General features: G+C 36.5%; 1 protein-coding gene across 3 annotated transcripts; it reads right to left on the reverse strand.

Annotated features, from left to right (window-relative positions):
• Positions 1–903: 903 nt before the first annotated feature.
• Positions 904–25,884, reverse strand: LOC138694875 (juvenile hormone acid O-methyltransferase-like). 3 transcript variants are annotated; one of them, XM_069819026.1, is made up of 5 exons: positions 25,736–25,884; positions 17,211–17,581; positions 11,034–11,166; positions 6,755–6,902; positions 904–2,063 (listed from the first exon to the last, which is right to left on the reverse strand). In XM_069819026.1, exons 2-5 carry the CDS (start codon positions 17,576–17,578, stop codon positions 1,885–1,887), a joined length of 828 nt encoding a protein of 275 aa, XP_069675127.1. In that variant the 5' UTR covers positions 17,579–17,581; positions 25,736–25,884; the 3' UTR covers positions 904–1,884. The 3 variants fall into 3 exon arrangements, with proteins under 3 accessions (XP_069675127.1, XP_069675128.1, XP_069675126.1); XM_069819027.1 differs by having other exon boundaries at positions 25,653–25,803; XM_069819025.1 differs by lacking the exon at positions 25,736–25,884 and adding an exon at positions 17,927–18,185.
• Positions 25,885–27,965: the final 2,081 nt, after the last annotated feature.

Consider the following 27,965-nt stretch of genomic DNA (forward strand, 5'->3'; position numbering starts at 1 on the left):
TGTCATTGACAGTACTTACAGCGCGGTTATTTAGTAAGTCTATGACTTACAGCGAACTTTTAAATAAAATGACTTGTTATTTTTGCAAATTTAAATAGTTTAAGAGGTTAAATTACATGTCTAAAAGCAATATGTATAGACAAGGTCAATTAAAATGGAACAATTACAAAGACCTTGCACAACCAAAAAATTCGCCAAGGTTAAAAAAAAAGGATTTAAAATATAGCAACTGTAGGTGTAAAATTTGAAAGCAGCTCTGCTTAAATTACAAATATTTGATGGAAATTTATTTGCAACTTTCAATGACATTTGACAAAAATTTTTTTGCGATTTAGCAAGTCTACAATTTATGATATTAAAATCATTTCCGTCCACACGGAGTAACGGTCAGCGCGACTGGCCGCGAAACCAGGTGGCCCGGGTTCAATCCCCGGTCGGGGTAGGTTACCTGGTTGAGGTTTCTTCCTGACTTTTCCCTTAACCCAATATGAGCAAATGCTGGCTAACTTTCGGTGCTGGACCCCGGACTCATTTCACCGGCATTATCACCTTCATCTCATTCAGACTCTGAATAACCTAAGCTGTTGATAAAGCGTCGTAAAATAACCTACTAAAATCATTTCCTTCTCTTGTGTCATAGGAATGCATATCATTTCTTAATGTTAAAGTTGGAAGATTGTCCTTAACATACAAAATTAACTCTAGAATATATAAATTTGTTATAGTCATGATTTTGTTTTTCATAAATAATGGTTTACAGTGTTCATTAAAAGTAGCATTTGATATAGTAATTCTTATGGCTCTCTATTGAAGCAATAGGACTCTATTTAAGCACTGTTGCCCCATAGCAATATTCCATAGGTAAGAATACTTTGAAAGTAAGCAAAATAAGAATCACGAATATAGTTTTCAGATACAACAGTGTTTAATCTCTTAAGGAGAAACAAAGTTCTTGAAAGTAGTAGAAATATGATCAATATGACTTTCCAATGTCAACTTGGAATCAACAATAATTCCTAACATATTAGACTGACTTTGTTCATGATCGGCCTTCTTCAGAGTAAAAATCACAATTTCAGTTTTAACTGGGTTCAACAAAAATCCAAGACGTACCAACTACCAAATCTCCACATATCTCTGAGGATACGCGTACCACAGTTTGAGAACTCCTGCACTAAGCCATTATCAACCACTGTAATAAACAACATAAATAAGTTAATGTTAATTCTTATCTATAATTTGTTCATACAGCTTTCCCAAAATATAATATTGTTTATTTCACCAATAATAATAATAATAATAATAATAATAATAATAATAATAATAATAATAATCCGTGGCGCTACAGCCCGTAAAGGGCCTAGACCGACCAGACGGCTGCTGGTCTCACACCCACATGCCGAAGCTGAGGTGAACGATCATTCAACCAGAATGTAGGTATCGTGTGGTTAGCACGATGATCCCCCCAGCCGTTATAGCTGGCATTCGCAACCGGATTTCGCTACCTATCGTAGATCCCCAGGTGCATCACGATGCTGGGTGGGCACCGGTCCCATACACTGGCCGAAATTTCATGAGAAAATTTCTTCCCCCATGAGGACTCAAACCAGCGCGCATTCCGTAACGCGAGTCCCAGGCAGGATGCCTTAGACCACGACGCCACGGCGCGGGACCTTTATTCTACTAGAATGCTAAATTTGATTACCTATGTGCATTTTCCAAACTAGAAAAATTATTTCTAAAGTTATAAATGAAACCCATTTTCTTATTTACTGCTCAAGTTTACATATCGTAAACAAAAATAGCAAATACCAACACCAGTCCATAGGAGGCAAGCAAAACTGACTTCACTAACACAGAAGCAACAGTATTGTTGGTTCAACTTCATGTTTTCCTGAGCAGAGCAACTGTTTGTTCGTACTTCATTTCAGTGATGTTATCGTTATCGATGAATTCTCTTTTGAATTTCACTTTCGTTACTTCCATCAGAAAGTCGGTCATGTAAATGTCCTGCAGCTCTTTTGGTATCTTGGGATGAAAGGGGTTGACTCCAGTCGTGAAATCTGAAAGGAAAGAAACATTTCTAAATAATAATTGTAACACTAGTTCACGTGAAGAACGGCAAAGTAATTCCATAATTATGTCAGTTCTGGACAAATTAGTGAAGTGTATGATGGTAATCAACTAATAACGTAATGTAGAAACACAGAGAGTGAATATATTTACAAGAGTGTAAAATTAATAGATAGAATTGCAGTCACAAAGATGTTCATTTTGTGCAGTACCTACCTATTTAATACCAAAATGACAGAGTTAAAAGGAACCAGGAAGTTAAAAATATTGTACTTTTTATTTAATATAACTTCATTACTCTAGTGGTTCCGAAACTTTTTCGGTTCACAGCGTCTATGTGTATCAGGCTTTTCCCGCGACGCCCGAAGTCAGAACATAGACCTACCTAACAGTCGTAGTGCGCAGTTGATATGGTTACGTTGGTGAGTGAAATTAAGCACATGCTTTAAATTCACAAACATTTAATGTAAACAGTTTTAAAGAAGTATGTCTTAGTTATCTCGTGAAACTAAATACATAAATGCGCCGTAGTTTATATGTGATCAGGGCTTACAGTAAGAACCTTGTGGTGAGGGTAAGTGCGCTATAGCGGTTTCAGAATAAGAAGGCATATGGCCTAAGCCAATTGAGTGCTAGCAACAGTCCGACGTTGTCACACAGTGCACGGTGCACGAGACGTGGAAGACAGAGACAACAGATAAGGACAGAACATATCAGTTGCAGCCCTCTCGCTGAGCGAGCGGGTCGAGACCTGTTTCTTCATTGTGTGTAATGTTTAAATATAATTACTCTCACTGAAGTAAATGTCATCTCAATTTTTATTACTTCTTCGTTTCATAGATCAGTAGCTCTTGGAGTCACTGACTTGCGAAATAAAGTGACAGATAGTAGAAATTTACTTTGCTAATGTCTGAGAAAGAATGTTTTAATTCTTACTCAGAGTCTGAGACTTCCTTGTACAGCAAAGCTGAATTTATTATTGTTTATTTCTCCAGAGGAAAGTTAAGGTACAGTTTGTTTGTAGGGGCAGCCTAAGAATCTAGCGATAACAAAACGAAAACATATCTGTAGATACGTAATTTAGCATTGAAGTTGGAAAGTCTTTTATTTTTCCTCCGTTAAATGAAGCCTACATAATTTAATTTAATTCTCTAGCTTATACATACCTAGGGGTCCAGGGTTCTACATTCTGGTTACGAATCTGGCTATAATGCAACTTAATCATATTGTGTGTTCATATATAATTCAGTACTCATACTGGAATTGTAGATTGTTTTATTTTTCTCTGCTAAACTAAGTCTATCTAATTTTATTTTATCATATAATTTTTACATATATAGAGGTCCAGTGTTCCATATTCTGGCTAAGAATCCGGCTATAAGAATATAAGCATATCTGTTCATATGTAGCCTAATTCAGTACTCATATTGAAACTGAAGATTACTTTCTTTTACATTATTTAATCAAGCCTATCTAATTTAATTTAATCCTCAAGCTTATACCTACCTAGAAGTCCAGGATTCCATGTTCTATCACTCTGGCCTGTGGCAATATAAATCTACGAGTGAAGGTAGTTATTTTAAAAGTGAAATGTAGTTAATGTGCTTCATTTTATTAAGTTTCTAATGCTCTTAAGGAAGAATGTTGTTAATGCTCTTCGTATAATTCATGAAAAAGAGGCAGGAGTGTTTATGTTTACAATATCATCCAAATATCTCATATGTTTATGCAATATTTCGTCTTATACCATGTATAATATTTCAATGAAAAGTGAAAATCGTACCTATGACTATTCTCAGCTTTCTTCTTCTTTCCACGTTCTATTATAATGACACTGCTAACACATACTACTAATGTATTTAAAATATCGTACGATGAAGTAATACACGGTTCTGAAAATTGTACAAATAATTAACACGTTTGTTTTGCGTTATTTTCCAGGAGAGGTAAATTCAAGTATACCGCCTATTTTAATTGTCTCTTTGTCCTGTCCGAGAATATGAGATAACGTATGCACTTCTAAACCACACACCTCTGCAGTCAGATTCTTTGTTCGTGAAAAACTGACACGCACTGAATCATAAGTTAGTTCTTTAAAAATAATATACAAAAATACCATACTCCTCGCTTGTGAGTGTTGGACTATCCCTTTGCGTATAACAGATGAAACACCAGAGCTAATTGCAATCCCTTCAAGAGACATTGTTACGGTAAGTTACACATCACACAAGACAAAACAGTCGACATCTCAATTTGAAAATAAACAGAATCTATCTTCGTTTACAGAGACTGAATTCAGAGCAAAATATGTTCTATGCTGTAGGTTGGATATCTCTGTTTAGTCTTAAAGCGATAACACGCGAACCAGTTGACATACAGTTGCCATTCTTGTACTGTTGGATTCAGAATTCGGAGCTCTATCGAATGCCATTGCTTAAAATTCATTCCTAGCCATAAGTATTGTGCGCGCAAGAAAGAAACTAATACGCGACGCTTCAGCGAGACTTTGCGACGATTTAACTAGGCAACACCGCTTCATTGTCACTGGCTAGTCGAGATAGACCGGCCTGAACTAGCTCCGCCTTATATGCCTTCTTATTCTGAAAGCGCTTTAGTAGATGTGTAGCGAAGGACGAGAGCTTCTCAGTCCACTTTTATCTTCCACTGACGCGCAAGTTTCACGAGATAACGCATGGCCTATAATTAGTTGAACGGGCGAGCATATTGTTTACTGCACATCTTCTCAAATCTTGGAGTCAAACTATACACAGTGATCCTCATTTCCTGTTCCATGTTTATTTCCGCATGGTAGGCCTGCTTGCTTTTAATCACAGTGATAATCGAAAACCAAGTATATACGAAGAAATATATAGCGTCGAGTAGTAATTGTGAGATTGTTCTCAATTTGACAGAGTCGAAATTCAGCAAGAGTGACACTTCATTCAAAAGAGCCATTCCATCCCATGAATGTCTAGCTGTTATGCTGCTGTTGACAAATTAAATTCTTTAGTTTTATTTCATCTTGTCTTTCCAATACCAAACTGTGTGCAGTTTTCATTAGCGCACCATGCCTTTTATTACGATTCTTTTACTCAGTCGACAATCTCAGAAAACAGACCAATCGCGGTATAACTATAACTGGATTAGGTGTAATGACGTCATTTGTCCGATCGATCTTGTTCGAGTGCTGAATCTCGACTAAAGTCGCCAGAGGCCAATCGGCACGTCCCCATTGCCTAGGCCTACTCTTTTCAGAACTCGAACGACATTAGTCGGGTTAGAGTTGACCTATTGGTACGGGCCAATGAACACGTCTATACCACTTCTGGCAGTGCCATCTGGATTTGTAGTGTAAACTGTTTTATAGAATATTATACACATTTTTCTTTCCTTCTAAACGCTAAATATTCGTTTTACTGTCGGCCTGGGTGGCGCAGTCGGTATAGTGCTGGCCTTCTGTTCCCGAGAGTTGCGAGGGTCGTTAAATAAAACATAATTTATTTATTCTCTATAGTAATAAATATGCAGACGTCGACCTGGTTGGCAAGTTGGTATAGCGCTGGCCTTCTGTGCCCAAGGTTGCGGGTTCGATCCCGGGCCAGGTCGATGGCATTTAAGTGTGCTTAAATGCGACAGGCTCATGTCAGTAGATTTACTGGCATGTAAAAGAACTCCTGCGGGACAAAATTCCGGCACATCCGGCGACGCTGATATAACCTCTGCAGTTGCGAGCGTCGTTAATTAAAACATAACATTTAATATGCAGACGAAGTGTTTTGTGTAAATAATAAGTGCGTTTACTACAATAGCCCTAGGCATAAGAGAGGAAGTGAAAGGGACGGAGAAACCATCGCCCATTCCCGTTTTGCTTACACCGCCTTCTAAAAAACGCTCAATAAGGCTTTGTGCATCAGTGGTGGATTTTAGGCGACCAGCGAGAGTCGAATGTTCGTAAAAGCTATGATGCCCTCCTGATACAACCCGTCACTGAACTTCCTGCCTGCTCGTACCGCACCAAAACGTTACTGTCTCAGCCGGGGAAGATGGAGTGAGGAGTTAAGGGTTGATCTGCAGTGACCAACCGAGTTATTTACTCCCGGGTCTGCTGTAGAATGTATTATAATTATTTTTTGTGGACAACTTCAAATTACTTCGAGTGTTAAGTACTACTGTTGATAGGAAGTCAAAATGAGGATAGCAAAGACAAGGGAAGATTTTAATACAAAAAGGAGGGCCTTCTGCGGATTACTAGAAAAATAACTAAGGAAGAGACTGGTGGAGTACTTTATGTGGAGTGTAGCATTGTATGGGATAGAAACATGGACATTATGACGAAGCGAAGAGTAACGACTGGAAGCTTTTGAAATGTGATTATGGAGAAGAATGGAGCGTGTGAAATAGAAATGGACAGTAAAAATGAGAGATGGAGCTATACTAGAAAGATTGGATGAAGAAAGAATTATGCTAAAACTAATAATTAAGAGGAGAAAAGAAAGTGTTGGGATCACTGGTTAAGAAGAAACTGTCCACTGAAGGACCACTGGAAGGAAAATTGAAAGGGAGGAATGTTCGGAGCAGAAGAAGATATCAGATCATAGACAACATTGAGGTATGTGGATGCTGGGTTTGCAGTGAAATACCCGCTTTTGGACAGAAAACTATGAATGACTGTAACATTCACCTTTCATTTTGCTAGTGAGCTTGAAATCGAATGAAAGTTCTCTCCATTTAATGTCTACAATCTCGAACCCCGCACTTTTGTAGAGGCTTCTCAACTCTTCAACAGGTTCTTTTGAATGCTGATAAGGTGCTATAGACTTCTCAACGTCCTGAAACAGTCAAAACCGTTTTCTGAATAAATATAACCAGCCACAAATTAAGTAGTATTAAGATCCAACTGAATATACTCGTACACTGTTATTCGTAAGTTCGTGAAATATTTAAGTAATTCACCACATATAAACTACGCAACTGATAGTGGTTATTATTACGCCCATAGAATGGTGAAGTCTGTAAGTTTGGTTTTTGTCTGTTCCAAACCTCAAGAAAAGTTCCTTACCTGTGTTCCTTCAATTGTGATCTGTCTTTATGACGAAATGTAAGCCGAACCCTTTACCCATGCTTCTCAATAATTGTATGAGGGCTGACCGTAAACTAACTTCCGTTTTCATGTGGTACACTAAATTTTGTCGGTAACGACGCCGTTTTATCCGTAGGAATGTAGTGTGACTCAGTACGCAGCAAGATTCGGTCGATTCAAGATAATGCCGCCTTTAGTTGCTTTACAGCAGAGATCTGCGTTTCGCAACTCGCGAGTAAACGTCTTAATACACAAGCATGGCGGAAGGATAATGCATGTTCTCCCATTAGCCATCACTTGTTTATTCAACATTGAGCAATCTGGGTATCCTTCCCTCCTATCTTCCCATTTGCTGTGTATTACAGGTTGCATTTAATATGACGTCATCTTTTCCGACCACTGCTTTAAAGCGACCGTTCAAAGAGAGTGTTGCGATTGAAAATTCCGCTAGCTGTGAGATAGGTCAGTAAGAAGATTTCTTCTTGCAAAGACTCTAAAGGAATTGAAATTTATCGGCATCTTGTGGAGAGTATGTAGAGGTAAACATCAGTGAATGGAATGGAGTCGTAATTCTCATCAATAAAACCAAAGTAGCTACACGGAACTTCCTCTTGCAATAAATTCATTGCTGCTATCTTTTGGAACAGAAAAGGAATACTGCTGGTGGATTTCATGGAACGAGACATCACAGTCAATGCAGAGGTGTATTGTCAGACATTAAAGCAGTTAAGGTGGGCCATTGAGCTTTCAGACATAACTCAAATCAGAGGCGACAGTCTTCTATGACGAGAGTATCGTAAAAGTTGTGAAACACTAAGACAGATATCTCGACTTGGGTGGAGACTGTATTGAGAAATATTTGAATGTTGTAGTTTGAAGTTGTAGGCCATATATTAAAAAGTCTGTAACTGTATGGGTGTTTTTTAATGATGTAACGGAAGTTACTTTTCAGAAATAGCCTTTGTACGCATAGGAATAAAAAAACAATGTTCATGTTCGTATTGGAAACTGTCTAAGTAAGTAAATTAGTATATTGAGGAATTTTGTATCATCTGAACAAACAATTTTTTAATCTTTCTTATTTACAGGTTCTCGTAGTTGTTAGAGTTCTTTGAAGGTAGAGGTTTCAGTATTTTTTGCGGATGGATTTTGTATTTCTGCCTTAATTAAATGTTATTGCATTTCTAATGCTTGTTGCTCACGGTAAATTTTTTTGTTAAAAGTTTTGATACCTATTTTATGAAATAGGTTCCTCACGGTCAAATTTTTTGTTAAAAGTTTTCATACCTATTTTATGAAATAGGTTCCTTGCTCACGGTCAAATTTTTCATCAAATTTCTCTGAAAAACACTATTTCCATGTATGGGTATGCAATTAATTATGACACTAGAGTCGGTTTTTGACCGATTGTGTTTTTTAACATTACCGACGTTCTTGATAGGCCTTGTAAGTTAAACTTAAAACACATGTACGGTAAGTAAATAACAAATGAATAACACCTATTGACAAATACGAAAAATAAAAAAATGGCGATCACACATACAAAAAGAAACTATATATACATGAAAATCTATACTAATAATAAATCTGTAGCCGAAATTTTTCTGGTAATTTTCGATCTTCCAAAAATAATTGGTCCTAACATATATAATTAACCACTCTGAAACCGAAAATCGCTTTTTTTAAATTTTTGATTGTATGTCTGTCTGTCTGTCTGTATGTTTGTTACCTTTTCACGCGATAATGGCTGAACCGATTTCGATGAAAATTGGAATATAAATTAAGTTCGTTGTAACTTAGATTTTAGGCTATATGACATTCAAAATACATTATTTATAAGGGGTCTGAATTAAATAAATCGAAATATCTCGCTTATTATTGATTTTTGTGAAAAATGTTACATAACAAAAATTTCTTTAAAAATCATTTCCGATAAGTTTTATTCTTTGACAAATTTTGATAGGACTGATATTTAATGAGATAAATGAGTTTCAAAATTAAAATAACTGCCATCTAAGGCGGTGTAATGAAATAAACAAATGAATTCGTCTATAAGGGGCCTTGGTCAACAACAATCGAAAGCTATGAATCATAGCCTACAGAGAATGTTTCTGTGTTTGTATGAAGTAATATCGGAAGCTAAATTAACCGATTTGTATAATTAATTATTATTTCACCATTGGAAAGTGTAGTTTATCTATATGGACATAATGCTATAATGTTATTACAGTAACTTCGGAGTGACAGGTAAGATTAAAATAGCTTCTTATGCACAAACAACTTGATAGGCTATTCTGTGTATTCGTTTCCTGTATTTCTTAAAATAATGTTTATCTCAGAGAATTAACGAACCACAAGAGTGTATTGATTTAGTATGCAGTAATAATATGTTAGCTTAGCATTCCATTATTTTATAATCCAAATTTTAACTATGCTCAATTGAATCGTGTTAAAATACATAAAATACATATGCATTAAATGCAATGCAAAAAAATTGGGTAATGAGCCAAGCAGATTATGTTGCGCTGTTGTAAAATAAAATTTGTTCCTCCTGAGATTCAAGAGCCCCATAACATATTAAAAACTTACTTATCGGTGTACATCCGTTATCAACACATTTTTTATATAATATAATATAATATAATATAATATAATATAATTTAAGTTATTTAAGTTATTTGAAGGGTTCAGAACCATAGTGGCCCAAGCGCCATTTACTGAATACGTAGAAAACAAGAGTTAAAATTAAGTTATCATAATTCAATGGAAACATATAGCAAGTAAATATACACATTAAATCTAAATGATATGTCAGTCTTCATTAAAGTATGGATGCATGTAATAAAAATTAAGAAACATATTAAAGGAATTGTCATTGCACCAAATGAGTGGTCTCTGGACCAAAATGATCGCATTTTAATTATTTAAATACAATTTAAATTAAGTAACATATTAAACGATTTATCCTTCTATCAAACACGAATCTTCCCTGGATCAAATGTCCTATTTTAATTATGTAATTACTTTATATTTATTTCTAACGGGTGCAGCGGAGCGCACGGGTACGGCTAATGATTAATAATAGTTTAATTTTTTTATTCAGATCGGCCAAAAAATAGTGTGCAATAATACATGTGTGTTAAGTGTATTACAGAAACATGGAATTTGAAAAGACTCTACCTCGTCTCTTCTTTGTAAGCTTTTCCTCGTCTCTGTAAATCTCACTTACCACACTTGTATCGCAGGATACTATTTCCCTACCATCTATGAGCAATATTTTATACTGTTTTCTCAATTCAAATCTGTGATTGCCATTCGTCTAGTACAGGGCTGGGCACCGGGAACGAATCCAAACTCTAAACGGGGATGTTTAATATTCATCCGTAACGACAACAACGCTGCGCGGGTTTCGACGGGGAAGGAAGTGGTTGAAGAGAAGTCATATGGCTCCCCGTGAGAAAGTAGAATTTGCCCTTGGTGCCCAGCACTTGTCTAGTAAAATACAACTTCTTTGATCCATCCAACGAGCTAGAAGTAAATTACTCATTGGTTCCACATAGAGTAGGCCATGTTTAATATTTCTTTGAACTTCACAATCTGCACACCAGATAGCTCTGCTTCCGCACACCCAATTCGCTGTTTGGTTGGTTTAATTGAATATTTGACGAAAAAGAGAAAAGTTGTGTTCAGCGTTCAACAAAACTTGTTTTAGCTACCAAAATTTGACCAAAAGTAACAGGAATGTAACGCAATTCAACTGAATTAAATTTAGTGAACAATAAATTTAACGAAAAATTTGCCCGTGAGCAGCAGGCATAAGATTTCTTGAGCTTTTATAGTGATGCATGGTTATAGGCGTACTATTAAAAACGGTTCTTACCTTTACATAAGGCTGCCATTCATTTTTCTTGCTTTGATTAATAATTGCAGCTACTACGTCAGATTTTGTCAAGACACTAAGCACAGCCTCTCCTCCAGGTCGCAGCATGTTGTATATATTAGTTATAGCTATCCTGAAAACAGAGCAGAAACAGGGAGTCCTGAACAGAAATCAAAGATCATTTTCATCAACCAAATTTAAGAAGGTTGAGTAACGTCAAGTGTTTAACGATTCAACAGCGTATAATTTGACAATTAAACAAATTCAATATCCTTGTTATAACACTTAATAGAGAACCTATTTAAAAATTGACATCTTTTTACCTGTATCATTTGGAAACTCATAAAAAACTACTTTCACATTTACTAAGAATAAATTTCTGTAATATTATCTATTATTTACAACTAATTAACATTTTCTCGCAGTTTTTCAAGTGAGTTTCGAAACTAGTTGCAAGAACATACCAAGTGGATAAAATTTCAAATATGTATGGATTTATTACCGCCAGAATTACTTATCAATAGTCAACCATTTAAATTATTAGATTATGACATAAAATGGTACATAATAACCGATGAACGTTTTCGCCATGAATATAACATCCTCAGGTCTCATAGAAGCAAAGACACATAATGAATACTTATGATTTCTAGTTTAAATACAGTCATTAAAAATGTTTGGAAAAAGTTAAAATGATAGGCAGTGTAAACATATGTAATTATGAAGATACGTGTAACATAAAATTTAAAACCATACAAAGTATTAAAATAACAAACAATGTGCTAATGGTTAAATGTACAGCTGTCAAAAGAAAAAGTGGCCGCTTTCCTGAAACAAAATTCCCTTCGGGTATCTTCGCTACATTTCGGAGATAGGCGATGTTACATGTTGTTGGACCACGTTGCCTGATATCTACAGTTATAATTGAAGCATTTTGTGTGTTATTCGATAGCGTAATGGTAGCGTTCAGGCCTCTTATTCATGAGGCTCTGCGTTCGACTACAACCTCATGCTTTTTATGTTCTTTTTTGTTCTGTTTTTGAGAGAGACAAACTATACATAATGGCTCCTTTCTCTTTTACGATTATTTTAGTAATTAAAATCAGGTTCATTAATATATTATGCCATGACTTTATCATTATGATATTGTGGCTGCAAATGGAAAGAAAAAAGATTTTATTCTCAATAAAATATCTGTCGTGGCATAAACAAAACAAATTTACTGGCGTCGGCCTTAAAACATTAAAACAATTAAGCGTTCAAAAAACAAAACAAAAAGCCACAATTCAATATTTAGTCTATCTTCCTCTCATCTCGATCATCTTGCAGTCGAGTGGGCATGGAATTGACTAGTCTTTGCAAATAGCGACTGTTCTTCGATACGATACTCCAGGCATTCTGAACATACATACATAAGTGTTCTGTCCATGGCCAGGTCTTTCATTGCAAACCCAGCAATCTCCAATCTTTCCTATTTTCTGCCTTCCTCTTAGTCTCCGCATATGATCCACATATCCTAATGTCTATTATTCTTTTCAAGCAGAGACCCAACCAATTCCTTTTTCTCTTTCTGATCAGTTTCAGCATCATTCTTTCTTCACTCACTTTTTCATTATTATTATTATTATTATTATTATTATTATTATTATTAGTAGTAGTAGTAGTAGTAGTAGTAGTAGTAGTAGGTTATTTTACGACGCTTTATCAACATCTTTGGTTATTTAGTGATAAGGTGATAATGCCGGTGAAATGAGTCCGGGGTCCAGCACCGAAAGTTACCCAGCATTTGCTCATATTGGGTTGAGGGAAAACCCCGGAAAAAACCTCAACCAGGTAACTTGCCCCGACCGGGAATCGAACCCGGGCCACCTGGTTTCGCGGCCAGACGCGCTGACCGTTACTCCACAGGTGTGGACTGACTTTTTCAAACACAATTTTATTTCTTATTCTGTCTGTCCACTCCACACGCACCGTTCTTCACCACATCCATATTTCAAATGCTTCAATTCGTTTCTCTTCATTTCGTCGTAATGTCCATGTTCCTTCCCCATACAATGCCACACTCCACACAAAGCACTTCACTAGTCTCTTCCTTAGTTCTTTTTCCAGAGGTCCGCAGAAGATCCTTCTTCTTCTGTTAAAAGCTTCCTTTGTCCATGTTTGCAGTTTTTCTTGGGAGGGATAGGCCTAAATGCGGTAACATCCCGTTGCTTTCCGCACACCAGTATCTCTTTCGCATCTTATTAAATTCCAAGGGGGCCCAAGCGTGGAGATGAGGAGAGTGGATTTGACTAATTGGGCCCTCCGGACTTCACCGAAAGTCACGGCAAGGGTTAAATATTAATTCTATCAGGATGTTTGACCCGATCAGAGACCGGGAAATCTCAATTAGCCTTTGCCCCCCGCATCCTGGACTAGCTTCTAAATCATCAGAAAATCTTAGAGTGTGATTGGGCCAATTTTTCCGAAACTGTTTCCACACTTTTGCCCTCGTAGCTCAGCGGACGGACGTCGGAATTTAGATGTCAACGTCTCAGGTTCAATTCCTCGTTACTCCTTTTCATTTTATTGCGGTTCAAGATAGTATAATGTAATAATACAAAAAGAAAAACTAATAGCAGTATTATGCAACTGGATTTTTCCAAACCTAATATTAAATTTATGTTATTTATATCGCTAAAGAACGATTACAATATAAATAACTTGAATATTATTTATACAGTATCACTAAAGATCGATAACAGAATATAAATGATAAATATGGGTTTGTTTAATTAATATAAGATATTATATAATACGTATTTAATTATCTAAATAAAATAACCTATTTTACAAAGAAAGATGGTTATTTGTGTTATAATAATTACTTACATAAAATACAGATTATTTATATTGCGAAAGAACAATAACAATATAAATAACTTGAATATTATTTTATAATGCTAATGAAGGAAAACAGAATATAAATGATAACTTGAATATTATTTATATCGCTAAAGAACGATAACAATATAAAAAACGTGAATATTATTCATATCGGAATTTCACAGATTTATTACAGATGTATTTAAGAAATTGTAGAAGAATAGTAATTAGTAACAGTGTCCTATTTATTCTTCTTGGAGCCAAATTTGTAATTTTTAAAAGTGTGGTTACTATGTTGAAGTGTATGTGTTGTAACGGATGCTTGATTTGTTATGTATGTGAGTCAGTTATGGGATACTTGATGTCGTCGCAATGTCGTAATTATAGTTTGATTGTGTTTGTGTGGCTATTGTGTATTAATTTATGATGTATGGTACGGAAAGCTGCATATTTGTGTTATAGAAGTGTTACGTATGTGTGTTGTTAATGTTTTTATATGTTTCAAATTGATAACTGATATTTGTTTTGCAATCGCAATGCCTAATTTACGGATTGTTTATGTTTTGTTTACATCGCGTAAGCTAATTTAATTTTCTTTTCCATTTCTCTTTATGCTTATCTTTTTGTGTATAAAACTATAGCCCTAACATGCATATGTAAAATAGGGCTAACCCCCATTGGAGATACAATAATAATTATTATTATTCATATCGTTATAAAACGATAACAGAATACAAATGATACTTGAATTTTATTCATATCTCTAAAGAACGATAACAAAATATAAATAACGTGATATCCATAAAGAACGACAACTGGATATAAATGATAATTTGAATATCATTTACATCGCGAAAGAACGATTAAAAAATAAAATGAAAACTTGAAGAAGGCCCGAACCCACAACCTTTGAATCATTAAACAAGCACTCTACCGCTGGTGTACGAGGCGCAGACATGGAACACTTTCATAGTTCCGGAACTGCTTGTACAAGCACATGCATCGTGTAACATCGCCGCGACCCGAAGTGGACTATGAAAATATTTGCTGTTCACGAGTGCGACCACTTTTTTTTTTTGACAACTGTACAATGAGATAAAATAATTTGACAATCTTCAATTGCAGGTGGTCATAAATCACAAAATAGTAGAACATGCTATGGTATATAGCTCGCTCGTGCTGCTTAATGAGCTGTGTATGAAACTATGAAGAAGTTGAAGGTGTATGAAGATTGTCAAACTACAATATTTTATCTCATTGTACATTTACTCACTAGCACATTGTTTGTTATTATAATACCTTGTATGGTTTTAAATTTTATGGTACACGTATGTTCATAATTACATATGTTTACACTGCCTATCATTTTAACTTTTTCCAAACATTTTTAATGACTGTATTTAAACTAGAAATCATAAGTATTCATTATGTGTCTTTGCTTCTATGAGACCTGAGGATGCCATATTCATGGCGAAAACGTTCGTCCATTATTATGTACCATTTTATGTCATAATCTAATAATTTAAATGGTTGATTATTGATAAGTAATTCTGACGGTAATAAATCCATACATATTTGAAATTTTATCATTATACTTATCGGACCCAACATGCCTTTGAAATACCAAGTGGAGTCAAATTAATTACCGTAACTAAATTATGTGTTGTCTTGTATACCTGTGCTCTGGGTTCTCCGATCGTTTTTAGTGACTTATATGTGGGAACTCGAATATTCCAACATCCCAATCTTTTAGTAGGCCTAACTATACATTAGTTCTTATACGAGGGCTATTCATAAAGTAACTTCCGTATTCATATAGCTTGCGTAACAACAGAGACAGTGGCGCCACTCTTGCGGTGGAGTGTACCTTGAAGCACTACGCGTCGAGCAGCGGTAGAGTCAAGGTCGTGTCTTTGTTTCTCTCTGAGTCACGTGCTGTCAAAATATGTGCTGCAATCGCAAGTCCCACCAGGTGTGAGGTACGTTCTGTAATAAGATTTCTTGTGGCCAAAAACTGTAAAGCTGGTGAAATCCATCGCCAACTTTGTGAAGTTTATGGGTCAGACGTAATGAGTGAAGGTGGTGTAAGACAATGGTGCCGTATGTTCAAAAATGGGCGAACCAGTGTCCATGATGAAGAGAGAAGTGGTCGACCGAGTATCGTGAATGCAGATTTGATTCATTTGGTTGATGAAAGGGTTATACCAAACCGCAGGTTTACCATGTCGGAGCTTAGTGAGGATTTTCCACAGATTATTCGCACTCTTCTGTACAAAGTGATTACCGAAGATTTGAGCTACCGGAAACTTTCTGCCAGATGGGTGCCTAAACTCCTTTCTGAGGAACAAAAGGCTCAGCGGATGGGAGCAGCACTGTCCTTTCTTGAGCGTTACGAAAGAGAAGGTGATGCTTTTCTCGATCAGATTGTGACAGGAGATGAGACTTGGGTGCGGTATGTGAATGCAGAAACAAATCTTCCATCAATGTAGTGGGGCCATACTCACTCCCCGAAAAAAAACCCACAAAGTGTCGTGAAACACTTTCGACGAAGAAACTCATGGCAACTGTCTTCTGGGACAGAAAAGGAATTTTCCTAGTTCTTGGAGAGGAATGCCACAATTAACGCTGAGCGTTACTGTAACACACTAACAAACTTCAAAAGGGCCATTCAAAACAAACGTCGTGGCATGTTGAGCTCTGGCGTGATTTTTCTGCATGACAACGCCCGGCTGCACACAGCGCGTCGTACTCGACCAAACTGCAAGAGTTCAACTGGGAAGTATTGGATCACCCTCTCTATAGCCCAGATTTGGCGCCTAGCGATTGCCATCTCTTCATGAACATGAAGACGTGGCTTGGCTCGAAGCGCTTTGGCGATGACGAAGAGTTGAAAACCAGCGTCGTAAGTCGGCTTCAGTCGCATGCGGCCGAATTCTACGATTGCGGAATTTAAAAGCTCGTCAAACGCTAGGACAAGTGTCTCAATGTGACTGGAAACTATGTGGAAAAATAAACTAGAGTGTATACTTTCAAACGTGTTGTAACCCATTTCTATAACGTCATTCACAGGTTTGTAAACAATAAACTGAAGTTACTTTATGAATAGTTCTCGTAGTAGAATAAATATCTTGAAATGTAGCGGTATTGACAATACAATTAATGCATTGGAACCGAATTAAGTATGTGAATATAATATTCTAAGAAAGGCCAGAGTGTTTTTTTTTTATTTTACGTTACACAAAATTCATGAAATGTTCTGTGAAATGCTACACATGTTTTTGCTGTGAGAGAAAAAAGATCGTCTTCTCTAACCTCTGGTCAGGAATCCAATGCAGGATGTAGAAGCCGAATATCTTGTCGAAGCCTGGAGTCCTGAATTGGGAATCAGCTGGTATGTTCTTGCTGAGATCCAGGTGTAAGAATTTGAGTTTGGGATGCTTGTACTTGCTGGAAGCAATCTGCAGCATGGGCTGCGATATGTCTGCTCCCACCAGAATCTCGAAGTCATCTGGTAGACGAGGTAGAAGAACCTCTGCAGCGTTCGTCCCTGGACCACACCCCAGATCCAGTATCCGATCGCCAGGTTTCCATGTCATTAAGTGCATGAATTCAGATACGTTTTGTTCGGCGTTTTCTTTTGTGACTTGGTTTTCCTTATAGAATTGCTCTGCGTTTAACATTTTCTGCAAAGAATAGAATATTTATCAAATGTATGTTTAAATTTAATTCAAGGTGGCGCGTGGTAACGGGACTTTTAATAGCCGTGTAATAGAACTTAAGATACGGTACATCAGACTGTCATAAGACCATGGTTGTTGAAGTAATAGAACTGTGCCATTTATCACTTATCTAACGGCAAAGTCATTTCTTAAGATTATATAGTTTGCCACCTAATCTACATAAGCGTACCTACATTCGGGAACATAGATTCCCATAACCTATTGCAAAATCTCAACGGAGATGAAGCAAATCACTTCAATTATTTAATGACATTAGGACGACGTGCAAACACACAGCTTTTCACAAACCTGCATAAGAGAAATCACACGAAACAAAGATATGGGGATCTCGCTGGCCAAAGAATATCGTCATTGCTGCAAATGTTATGGTTTAAATAAACCTTACAATTCCCGTACAGCGGGGTTCGATTTTCTTGGAGTGTGAACCGTCGGTCAATCCTGCTGAAATGAAGTTGATTCATTCTCTGCGAACCTCTCCAGATCAATTGCCAAAAAGATCTGAACGTTGCTAACTTGTCGATCGGAATTCACAGTAACGGTGTGAGCATTGTCATCCTGAAAAAATAAGATCCAATTTTTCCTTTCGTAAATACTTCACACCACACCGTCACTTTTTCACTGTGTAATGGAAGTTGATGTAAATGGTTAGAATTCTGCCTAGACCAATATCTAAAATTGTGTTTATTCACGCAGTCATTCAGATGAAAGTGCTCCTCATCTGTTATCAAAAGATTTTTTAGGAAACTTTAATTTTCATTCACTTTTGCGAAGAACTGTTCAACAAAAGTAAGTTTGTTATTCAAACCACAAGCACAAGTTTTCAGTTCTTGAAGTACCTGAATCTTATAAGGCTGGAAATGTTAACTTTTGGCAATATTCTGCCCAAAATTCGATGTGACAAACCCAAAGAAACGGCATGTCACCGTGCAGAACATAAGTCAAGCTGAAGTTAAGAAGTGTCAAAATGGTCCAATTTTGTTTGTTTGAGGCTCCCCGTATGTCTTCCGTAACTTTAAGTAATGTTGTATTTGTGCCATGTCAGTTCGTTCAAGAACTTCAATTGCTTGTGAACAATGCGTTCCAAAGCTTTTGACAGGTTGGGCAAGATGCTTGTAGGCCGGTAATCGTTTGAGTTTGAAGAACTATTATTTTTAGGTAAGGGAGGTACATAAGTTTTCTTCCGTAGGGTCGTATATGTCGAGGTCATAAGCGAGGCATTAAAGATGTGTGTCACTGTTGCCAATATTACGTCTATGATACCAAGCAGTAGAACAATGCTGATAAATATTATTTTAATGTACCGAAGTACATATGATATTTCCATGCAGATATTCTGCATCATCATACGATGAAAGAGTAATGGAACGGAGAAAAATTCTCTCCGGCGCCGGGATTTGAACCCGGGTTTTCAGCTCTACGTGCTGATGCTTTGTCCACTAAGCCACACCGGATACCCATGGATAAAGCATCAGCACGTAGAGCTGAAAACCTGGGTTCAAATCCCGGCGCCGGAGAGAATTTTTCTCCGTTCCATTACTCTTTCATCGAATGCTGATAAAGTCAACACCATCAGCTTTAATACTTATCCGTTTTATAGCTTTCTTTACGTCTAAGTCTGTTACGTATATGAAGAAAAATTTCTCGCTGGTTTAACAGATCGCTTGCAGTATTTCATGCATTAACTGTTCTTTTTTTTGGGGTCCATTGGTTATGAGTAGGGCTATGAAAAGGGAGAAGTTAAAGCTAGTGATGGTGCCGAGTAGAGCTGCGGAGGGTGGAATGGGGTGAATTTCCCATACAACTTGACGTAAACAGCGTACAGACTGTATCACTGCTTACGTCAAGTTGTAGGGGAAATTCACCCCATTCCACTTTCCACAGCTATACTCGGTACCATCACTAGCTGTAACTGCTCCCGTTTCATAGCCCTAGTTATGACTATATCGTGGTAAAATGGTCATTAAGAGCGTCAAGTGAAATAGAAATGTTTGCCTGGTTCTTCTGCCTTCCTATGTCCATTGTTTTCAAGTCTCGCCATAACGCTGATGGATTTGAAGATGGTCCAATAAAGTCATACATGTGTTGTAGTTCCGAATTTCTTATTTCTTGGGTAACTTTGTTACGTAATTGTTTGTACTCAGATTGTCCTCAGATCTTGTTCTTGTGTACTTAAGGTAACCTGCGTCACGTTCAGTCGTCATAGTGCGCGTGGAACTTCTGGACTTTTCACACACTTCGATTTCATTAGTGCATGCTTATCCTACAGTTCGGTAATATAATTGTTAAAAACCGAAGCCTTGTCGTCTAGAATAGGAGTATTTCAAATTGTGTGCCAGAGAATCACGATTGCGCCTTTACTAAAACTGTCTTGTCAATGCGTGTTAGGTCTCTATATGTCACCGTTTTACGAATGAATAGAGGCTATTTGAGGGAATAGGATTATGAGTAAGGTACCGATAGCACCGCTGGTAATGATTAAGATAAATCCATATTTATTTCTAAATACATAATTTGACGAGTCTGAAGTTCTTGTTCAAATTCCCATAATTAAATTTTGATTACAAATTACTTTAGAAAAATTCTTATTATGACACTTAAGCGTCTTGATTGTAGGTTATCTAGAATTACTATTATATGCACTTGTGTTGCTTCTAAGTGTACTTTGTGCAGCATACTTACAGTCTGTTCAAAGCATCGTGGATGTAGTTACGAAGTACAGGGACATCATTTTATTTTTACTAACATTTTTAATATTAACCTGGCTATACCTTTGGATCAACGCCGTTTGCTACCCCATTCCACGACTGGAGCTCGATGATACTGGCGTAATATACAAACAAATCACTTTACTAGTATAGGAGGGAAGAAAAGTAGTTCATCCATTTACGTGAACTAGGAAATATCGCGCTTTTGAGTTTGATCACTTTCATCAGGTTTTTGTTTAATCAAAATACAATATAGTATTAACAGTGAGTATTTTTACTCACGAACTGAGCTGTCCATGTGGAGGTATTCATTATGCAGTGTATATTATACTGTCTACAGTACATTAGCGTACAATATAGAGAATGAAGTTAAATTGAAAAATAAATTAATATGGATATTTAAACACATTTATTAAAATGGTGGCCGTTCATTTCGATACAGGCTTCAGTTCTGATGTGCATATTATCGCACTATAGACTATTGTACGTAATTCCAATTACCAGGTTCGTACTTCGTATCAGTAACTCATGTTGAAATAATTCTGTACCTACTCTATAAAAGAGACCTTACGTACTGTAAATTCAATCTTCACTTCTGCCCGATCCGAAAAGATAAAATTATTCAGACATACTATCTACTGTCCATCCAACTGGTTATGTCGTAGGGTCGTAAAAAGGGAGGACATCACGTGACAGTAAATTACTTGACGAGGCCCTTTTATTTAAGTTATTTTAAACAGTTGTATAATATTACGTATACGTCCAATTCCTAACAGAAATTAATGTTCTCACAAAAGAGCTAAGACGACAGCTCTGCCACTAGCTGGCGAATAAAAGCTGGTGGGGAAGCCGGAATACGACGTAGGCAAATGGACGACAGTACCTGTGCGAAAATGATTCAATATTGAAAGCTCTTTCATCACTGGAAAATGCGAACATATTTTTGGAACGTACTGTTCATTATGATCGTAAGACTGTCTTGGATCTGTGTGGAGAACGGTTGAACTTCATTAGTTGAAGGGGTGGGAGTGAAGTATATTCAAAAACTCAGATGCAATAAAAATTGAAGTAAAAATAAAATGATGTCTCTGTATTAGGACTACTGTTAACACAAAAGAGTGAAGTACAGAAAGCCAGTGAATGGAGACAGACGGGGAAAGAAAATAGGGAAAGTAAAGCGAAAGAGAAAACCTTCCCTTCCTTTTCCTTCACCCAACTCACCACTCGGGGTGGGGATAACTGGTAGTAACCGTGTTCTGGAAATTTTCCAGAGTCTTTGCGACCTTTATAGAATTGTTATGGCATTACCCTAATTTATAGGTACTGGTTATTTGAAGAAACGCTCTCATAACTCACATAGATAAAGGTCTAATTTTATCATTTTTGTATTCATACACAACCCACAACCTGAAAAGGACTAAGTCTGTAGTTTTATACATGTAGTTTATGGTCGATATGTTCATCTATTTCCGGACATTATCGTCTTATCAGCCCGAGTAAATCAACCCGTGACACTTAATGTCATTCGTTACGCTCACGCTTTTTCAGAAGCGGTTGAATTATATGCTAATTTGTATCAACACATGTCTAGAGTGGTGCTGTCTTTCATCTTATGAAATTTATTGTTTTAAAGCAACATACATAACATTGTTGATTAAAATATCATTCTAAGTAGTAAACTATAATTATGTAGACCTGTGATATCTTCAAAAGAAGTAATCTAATTTTCTTGTGAGAGTCATAACATGGGGCTATTCAATGGTTGGGAAACTTTCGATATCGAAGAATCTGTTGTTAAAATAAGTCTAGTTCATTCATTCATACATAGTGTTGTGCCCAAGGGCAGGCAGGTCTTTCACTGCAAAACGCACCATTCTCCAATTTTTCTTATTTTCCGCCTTCCTCTTAGTCTCCGTAAATGATCCGTGTATCTTAATGTCTATCATCTAATATCTTCTTCTGCTACAAGACTTCCTTCCGTTCACAATTCTTTCCAATGCATCCTTCAGTTGACAGTTTCTTGTTAGCCAGTGGCCAAGCCAATTTCTTTTTCTCTTCCTCTTCAGTTTTAGCATTGAGTGAGTGATTAAGTAAATAAGCAGCTAGATGGACAGACAGACGATAAGTAAACAAATAAAGAAAGAAGTAGAGAACTAAGTGAAAAAGTAAGTAAGTAAGGAAGTAAGTAAGGAAATAAGTAAATAATTAAGTAAATATGTAACTAATAACTGAGTAAGTAAATAACTAAATATGTAAATAACTAAAGAACTATGGCAAATGTTCCAACAATCAGGCTGAACAACTAGCCATATTAAAAGCTATTCAACATGTATAGACTCTGGAAAGTCAACAGCAAACAATTTCAATATTTACAGACAGCAGGATAACATTAGACTCCCTTAGAAAGTCAAACAAATCATACGCATCTTATAGAAGAAATCAGAAGAGAAGTAAAGGAAGCAGAGAGGAAGAACTGGAAAATAGAATTCAACTGGATTAAGGCCCACGCTGGACACGAGGGGAATGAATTAGCAGATCAACTTGCGAAGGAGGCAGCACGCTCCGAGGATATTCAAGAGAGCTACAGCAAGACACCAAAAAGTGCAGTGAAAGGTGAAATACACACTCTCAGTTTAGTGAAGTGGCAAAACGAATGGGACTACTCAGCAAAAGGACAAATCACAAAATCTTTCTTCCCAAATATAAACGATCGGTTAAAATTGAAACTTAACATAACCCCAAACTTCATAACTATAATAACAGGACACGGAAATATAAAATCTTATCTACATAAATATAAAATTATAGATAGCCCATTATGTCCATGCAACAATGACGAACAAACGATAGATCATTTGATTGTAAATTACTTGAGAGAGAAAGAGACATTCTGAAAGCGGCAGTTCTAAAGTCTGAAAACTGGCCAGTGAATAAAGACAAACTAGTGCACAAATACCAGAAGAACTTGATCAAATTTACTAACAATATACAGTTTGACAAATTACAATGAAAGAAAAGTACAAAATTCATCCATCTATATTGCCTATAATGTAATTCTTAGAACAATATAAAGTAATTATATGAACATAGTTTAAGGTAAACCAATGCATGTAGTATTACTCCACAGTAATGGAGCATGCAGACTGTAAAAAAAAACTAAAGAACTAATTTATTAAATAAGTAAGTTACTAAATTAGTAAACAAATAAATAAATCATTAAATTACTAAATAAGTAAATAATAAATATCACCTTAAACTCTCTAGCAATGTCCTTAATATTTCTGGCGTTGAATAATATTTATTTTGACAATAAAGTACGCAATTTGGTCAATATTCAAGAGTGGTCATTAATGTTCATAAAATGCAATAAAATATAATAAACTATACAACAGTTGTATGAACACGTGCACTTTTGGAGCTTTAAGTATCAAAGAAAAAAAATAGAACCACACAGGCCCTAGAAACTCAAATGCAACACCTGCAGCAACTTCTACATAAGACAGAAAGGCAGATCATTTCAAACACGTTACAAATAACATATCACAGCCATAACGAAACTACAAAACTCTTCCACATATGCAGAACACATCACAAATGCTAATCGCACCTACAGAGACATAAACACATACATGGAAATTCTACATATTCAACCAAAAAGCCAGAATCTAAACACACTAGAACAATACGAAATAGCCTATACAGACACACAAAAACACATCCAAATGAAATTCTCAACACACAACTCAATTTCAGAACACACACTCTTTGATTCCACATTACACTACACAAACAAATCTCCACAGGAAACACAAACAAAAGGCGCCAAGATCAGCACCGACCAGTTCTGAAGATGACTCACAACAGGCTGAAACAAGTTAACCAGTACGGTAAAATTTAACACGAGAAATAAATATAATACATATTCCGGAATTATTCTTGTTCTGATTTTTCTCGTCTCTTCTCCGGTTTTCCACATTTTTGGTGATGGTTCAAAGAAAAAGTGGGTTCGTTGAGAAATAAAGTAAAGAATCTGCCTTGGTACAACAAGCTCATTCTTGTCGCACATCACGGGGTAATTTGTCCGGTGAACATTGACTCCGAAATCTATTTACTAAATTCTTTGGCAGTGAACGTAAACTAAAGGAAGATAATACTGTAGTACTCTTCACGCAGGTACTGTCGATGACACAGCTCATCTGCTCTGAACCTTGGGGAAGTTAGGGGTGTTGTTTAGAGGGGTGTGAGGCTAACTTTGGAGCAAGCGGCTGGCTAACGGTACTTTTGGTGTGAATACCCTCTGCTTAATCCCGTTTCTATTTTCTCCAAAAAAAAAAAAAAAAAAAAAAAAAAAAATTCTCTCTCTTCATTTGTACTTGGAAGACGAAGGTAAACGTTTGCTTAATAGAATTGCTAGTGTAAATATATATTCAAAATTAAGACGTAGCAATATAACTTTCATATGTAGTGTACTCCATAGTAACGTGGCGCGGAATTGGTAAATCAATGTTTTTATAATGCATGTTACATTGTATTTCTAACTTTCTCTCCATCCACTACTAGTGCGAAACTACTACCCCAACTCCGCATTCCTTCCAGGGCAGATGAGCTGTGTCACTGACAGTAACAAAATCTGTAGTGGCGATTTACACAGAAAACGATGCCACGAAATGCCACGTGTCATGCAAAATACTCTACATTTCAAAGCAGTGTAAATCATGCGCTACACTACATATTCTTAAACACAACCAATGATAAGTTATAATTATAATCAGTGTCATTTTAACATTTTGAGGGTCCACACCTGTGGAGTAACGGTCAGCGCGTCTTTCTGTGAAACCAGGTGGCCCGGGTTCGAATCCCGGTCGGGGCGAGTTACCTGGTTGAGGTTTTTTCCGGGGTTTTCCCTCAACCCAATACGAGCAAATGCTGGGTAACTTTCGGTGCTGGACCCCGGACTCATTTCACCGGCATTATCACCTTCATATCATTCAGACGCTAAATAAGCTAGATGTTGATACAGCGTCGTAAAATAACCCAATAAAATAAAAATAAACATTTTGATCATGAAAATCCGAACCCTGCTAAGCACTATTAGTTGGAAAGACCGAATGTAAGCTATAAAAATGTAGCAAATTCGGTACAACACTGCATGATTAGCGAAATAAAACGACAAAGGGTCTATAGATTATGAAAATCGAAGGAATGTGTATTATCGTGCAACTCGAAAACTGGGTCGAATTTGGAAAAATGACACTAACATATCTGCAGCAAATCAGATCCTCTATTACCCCCGTAATGATCGGTCTTACCTTTTGATACACCCTGTATGTATAATGTGTACGTGTAAATTTTCAGAATATCACTAATAACTGCATATAAAAGAGCTACTTGCGTTTACTCCTTGAAACAATCTCGTCCTCTATTGTTGACCACGCAGCAGGTTTTGGAGGCTGCATGAAACTAGAAAAATCAAGGGACTCAATTGCGCCGACAACCGGTTTATAATATCTTGTGGATTAACACGTAAATGCGGAGTGTTTGCTTCGGGATGTCACGCCACGGATTATATTTTTTTCATCACATCTGTACTTAACTATATTTACCATTTCATCTTGCGCAAGTACCGTGTACACACTCAGACAAAATTTGCGCAACAAAGGTACGGACATGTTACCAGAACAGCGGAATTTCCGCCAGTTCTGGTGGATTGCAGCCTTAACATAGCGGGAATATTTTCTATCTAGCCGATAACAGATTTTCTAGTGGTTTTCAGTTTCATTTTAGCTTAATGCAGGTGATTTCACATTTCACCTGTGAGCTCAATACTGTCGTGCCCCCTTACGAAAACCAAAATATTTTGTTATGCCCTTTTTGGCATAGCAACAAATTTAGATCAAGACAACACAAACGAATTAGACACTGCATTGTACTTCCTAACTCTCTGATATGCAGAAATGTAAAATACTTCCGGATAAAGTAATTTGGGTTAACCTACATCGATTTAACCTGATACAGTCTACTTATGTTCGAAATCTAACGGTTGGTGAGAAATTAAGTATTTGAGCACCGAACGCAAACGCAAAACACAACTGAGTACACGATCACTAGATATTTAATTCGTGCATTCACATAGTGAATAATTATGCGGATATGCTTTCTGTTTATGGATTTTGTGATGGGAATGCATTGGCTGCTGTTGCAGAATACAGATAACATTTCCCAATCGAAGGGTTCCATCTAGCTGTGTGTTTTTCCGTGTTTACCGAATGTTATCTGAAACTGGTAAAGTACCAAGTGTTTCACTGAGATCGGTAAATGTTACGAATTTACAATTCATGGAATCCATAAGAAGGGAAACCTTAGTAATTTGTGTTTTGTAATTATTTTTTTCTTACTGAGTTTATATTTAACTAGTGGTTTGTGCAGCAAATGCTGCAATCTAAGTTCATTAGACGTCCAAATAAAATGTTTTCCAGATTTATTTTCAATAAAGAATACCAGACATTTTGAAAGTTATTTGCTTCCGTAATGATGAAACATACTCCACCTAAATGGTTTTGTATGCCAAATACTTTTTCTTGAACCTATCCACCTTCAGTTTTTGAGTTTCAACGCGAAAACGCAAGTAACAATGTCAGGACGTTCAGTGAGTTTTTTAATGTGGGAGTAAAGCAATAGCTATTTCAGGTCATTGAGGATTCTAGGTGAAAGTTAAAAAATTGTCAGGTTTGCTATGCTTTCGAACAATAGACATAGCATCTTGGTATAGCTGCTGGATGTAGAGCTTAAAATTTAGAGGGTAAAATCATTTTATCCTGCTAAGACAGCGGTGGCGAAAATGTAATCGTGCGCCGAGCCACTGTGTAACCTGCAACGTGCATAGCACCTATGGAGAGAGGCGGACACCCGAAGGGGAAGTCAAGCAACTGTCTGACTTATTAACGGATTTTCATTTTCCTTACGTCAAGCACTTAAATATAATTTTATACAGTACAAGGCTACAAACTAATGTTCAGTACCTACGTGTAACGAAGAAAGAAATGAATAATAAATGAACAATATCACAACCTAAAATTAACTGTCTTCAGAATGTCTCTGCGACAAAGTTTCGAAATCAGGAATTATGTCACTTACTGCCAGTCGTAGTTGATCACGAAGGTATTTGTCCGTCAGTCGTGGTCTAAATTTGGTTTTTACTATTTTAATTGTTGAAAATAATTTTTCACAAACGTAAGTTATAGCGAACATGGCTTCAACGGAGCAAGCGAAAGAACGAAGCTTCGGATATTTATTTTTTGGCAAAGATTTGAAAGTTCAACATTTGTCAAGTCCTTACATCTAGCTTTCATTTGACATCACATAGTAAATCAGTGAGTTCAAATTGAAGAGCTAACCGCATTATTCGTACATCTGCTGAAAAAGGGTCGACGTACAGAGATGATGATGATGATAACACTTAACCTTTTAATGTTTCAACAGTAAAATGTAGTATAATGCCGTTTTATGTTATACAACCGTTTTCCTTTTAATACTTGTGAACAAATCATACATTTAATATTCTCATCATATTGACAGCAAAAAAATGAGTCCTTCCATCCTATTGGAACTTTCGTACGTGGTTT

This window comes from Periplaneta americana, chromosome 2 (genome assembly GCF_040183065.1).
Source record: "Periplaneta americana isolate PAMFEO1 chromosome 2, P.americana_PAMFEO1_priV1, whole genome shotgun sequence".
In the NCBI taxonomy this organism is placed as follows: domain Eukaryota; kingdom Metazoa; phylum Arthropoda; class Insecta; order Blattodea; family Blattidae; genus Periplaneta; species Periplaneta americana.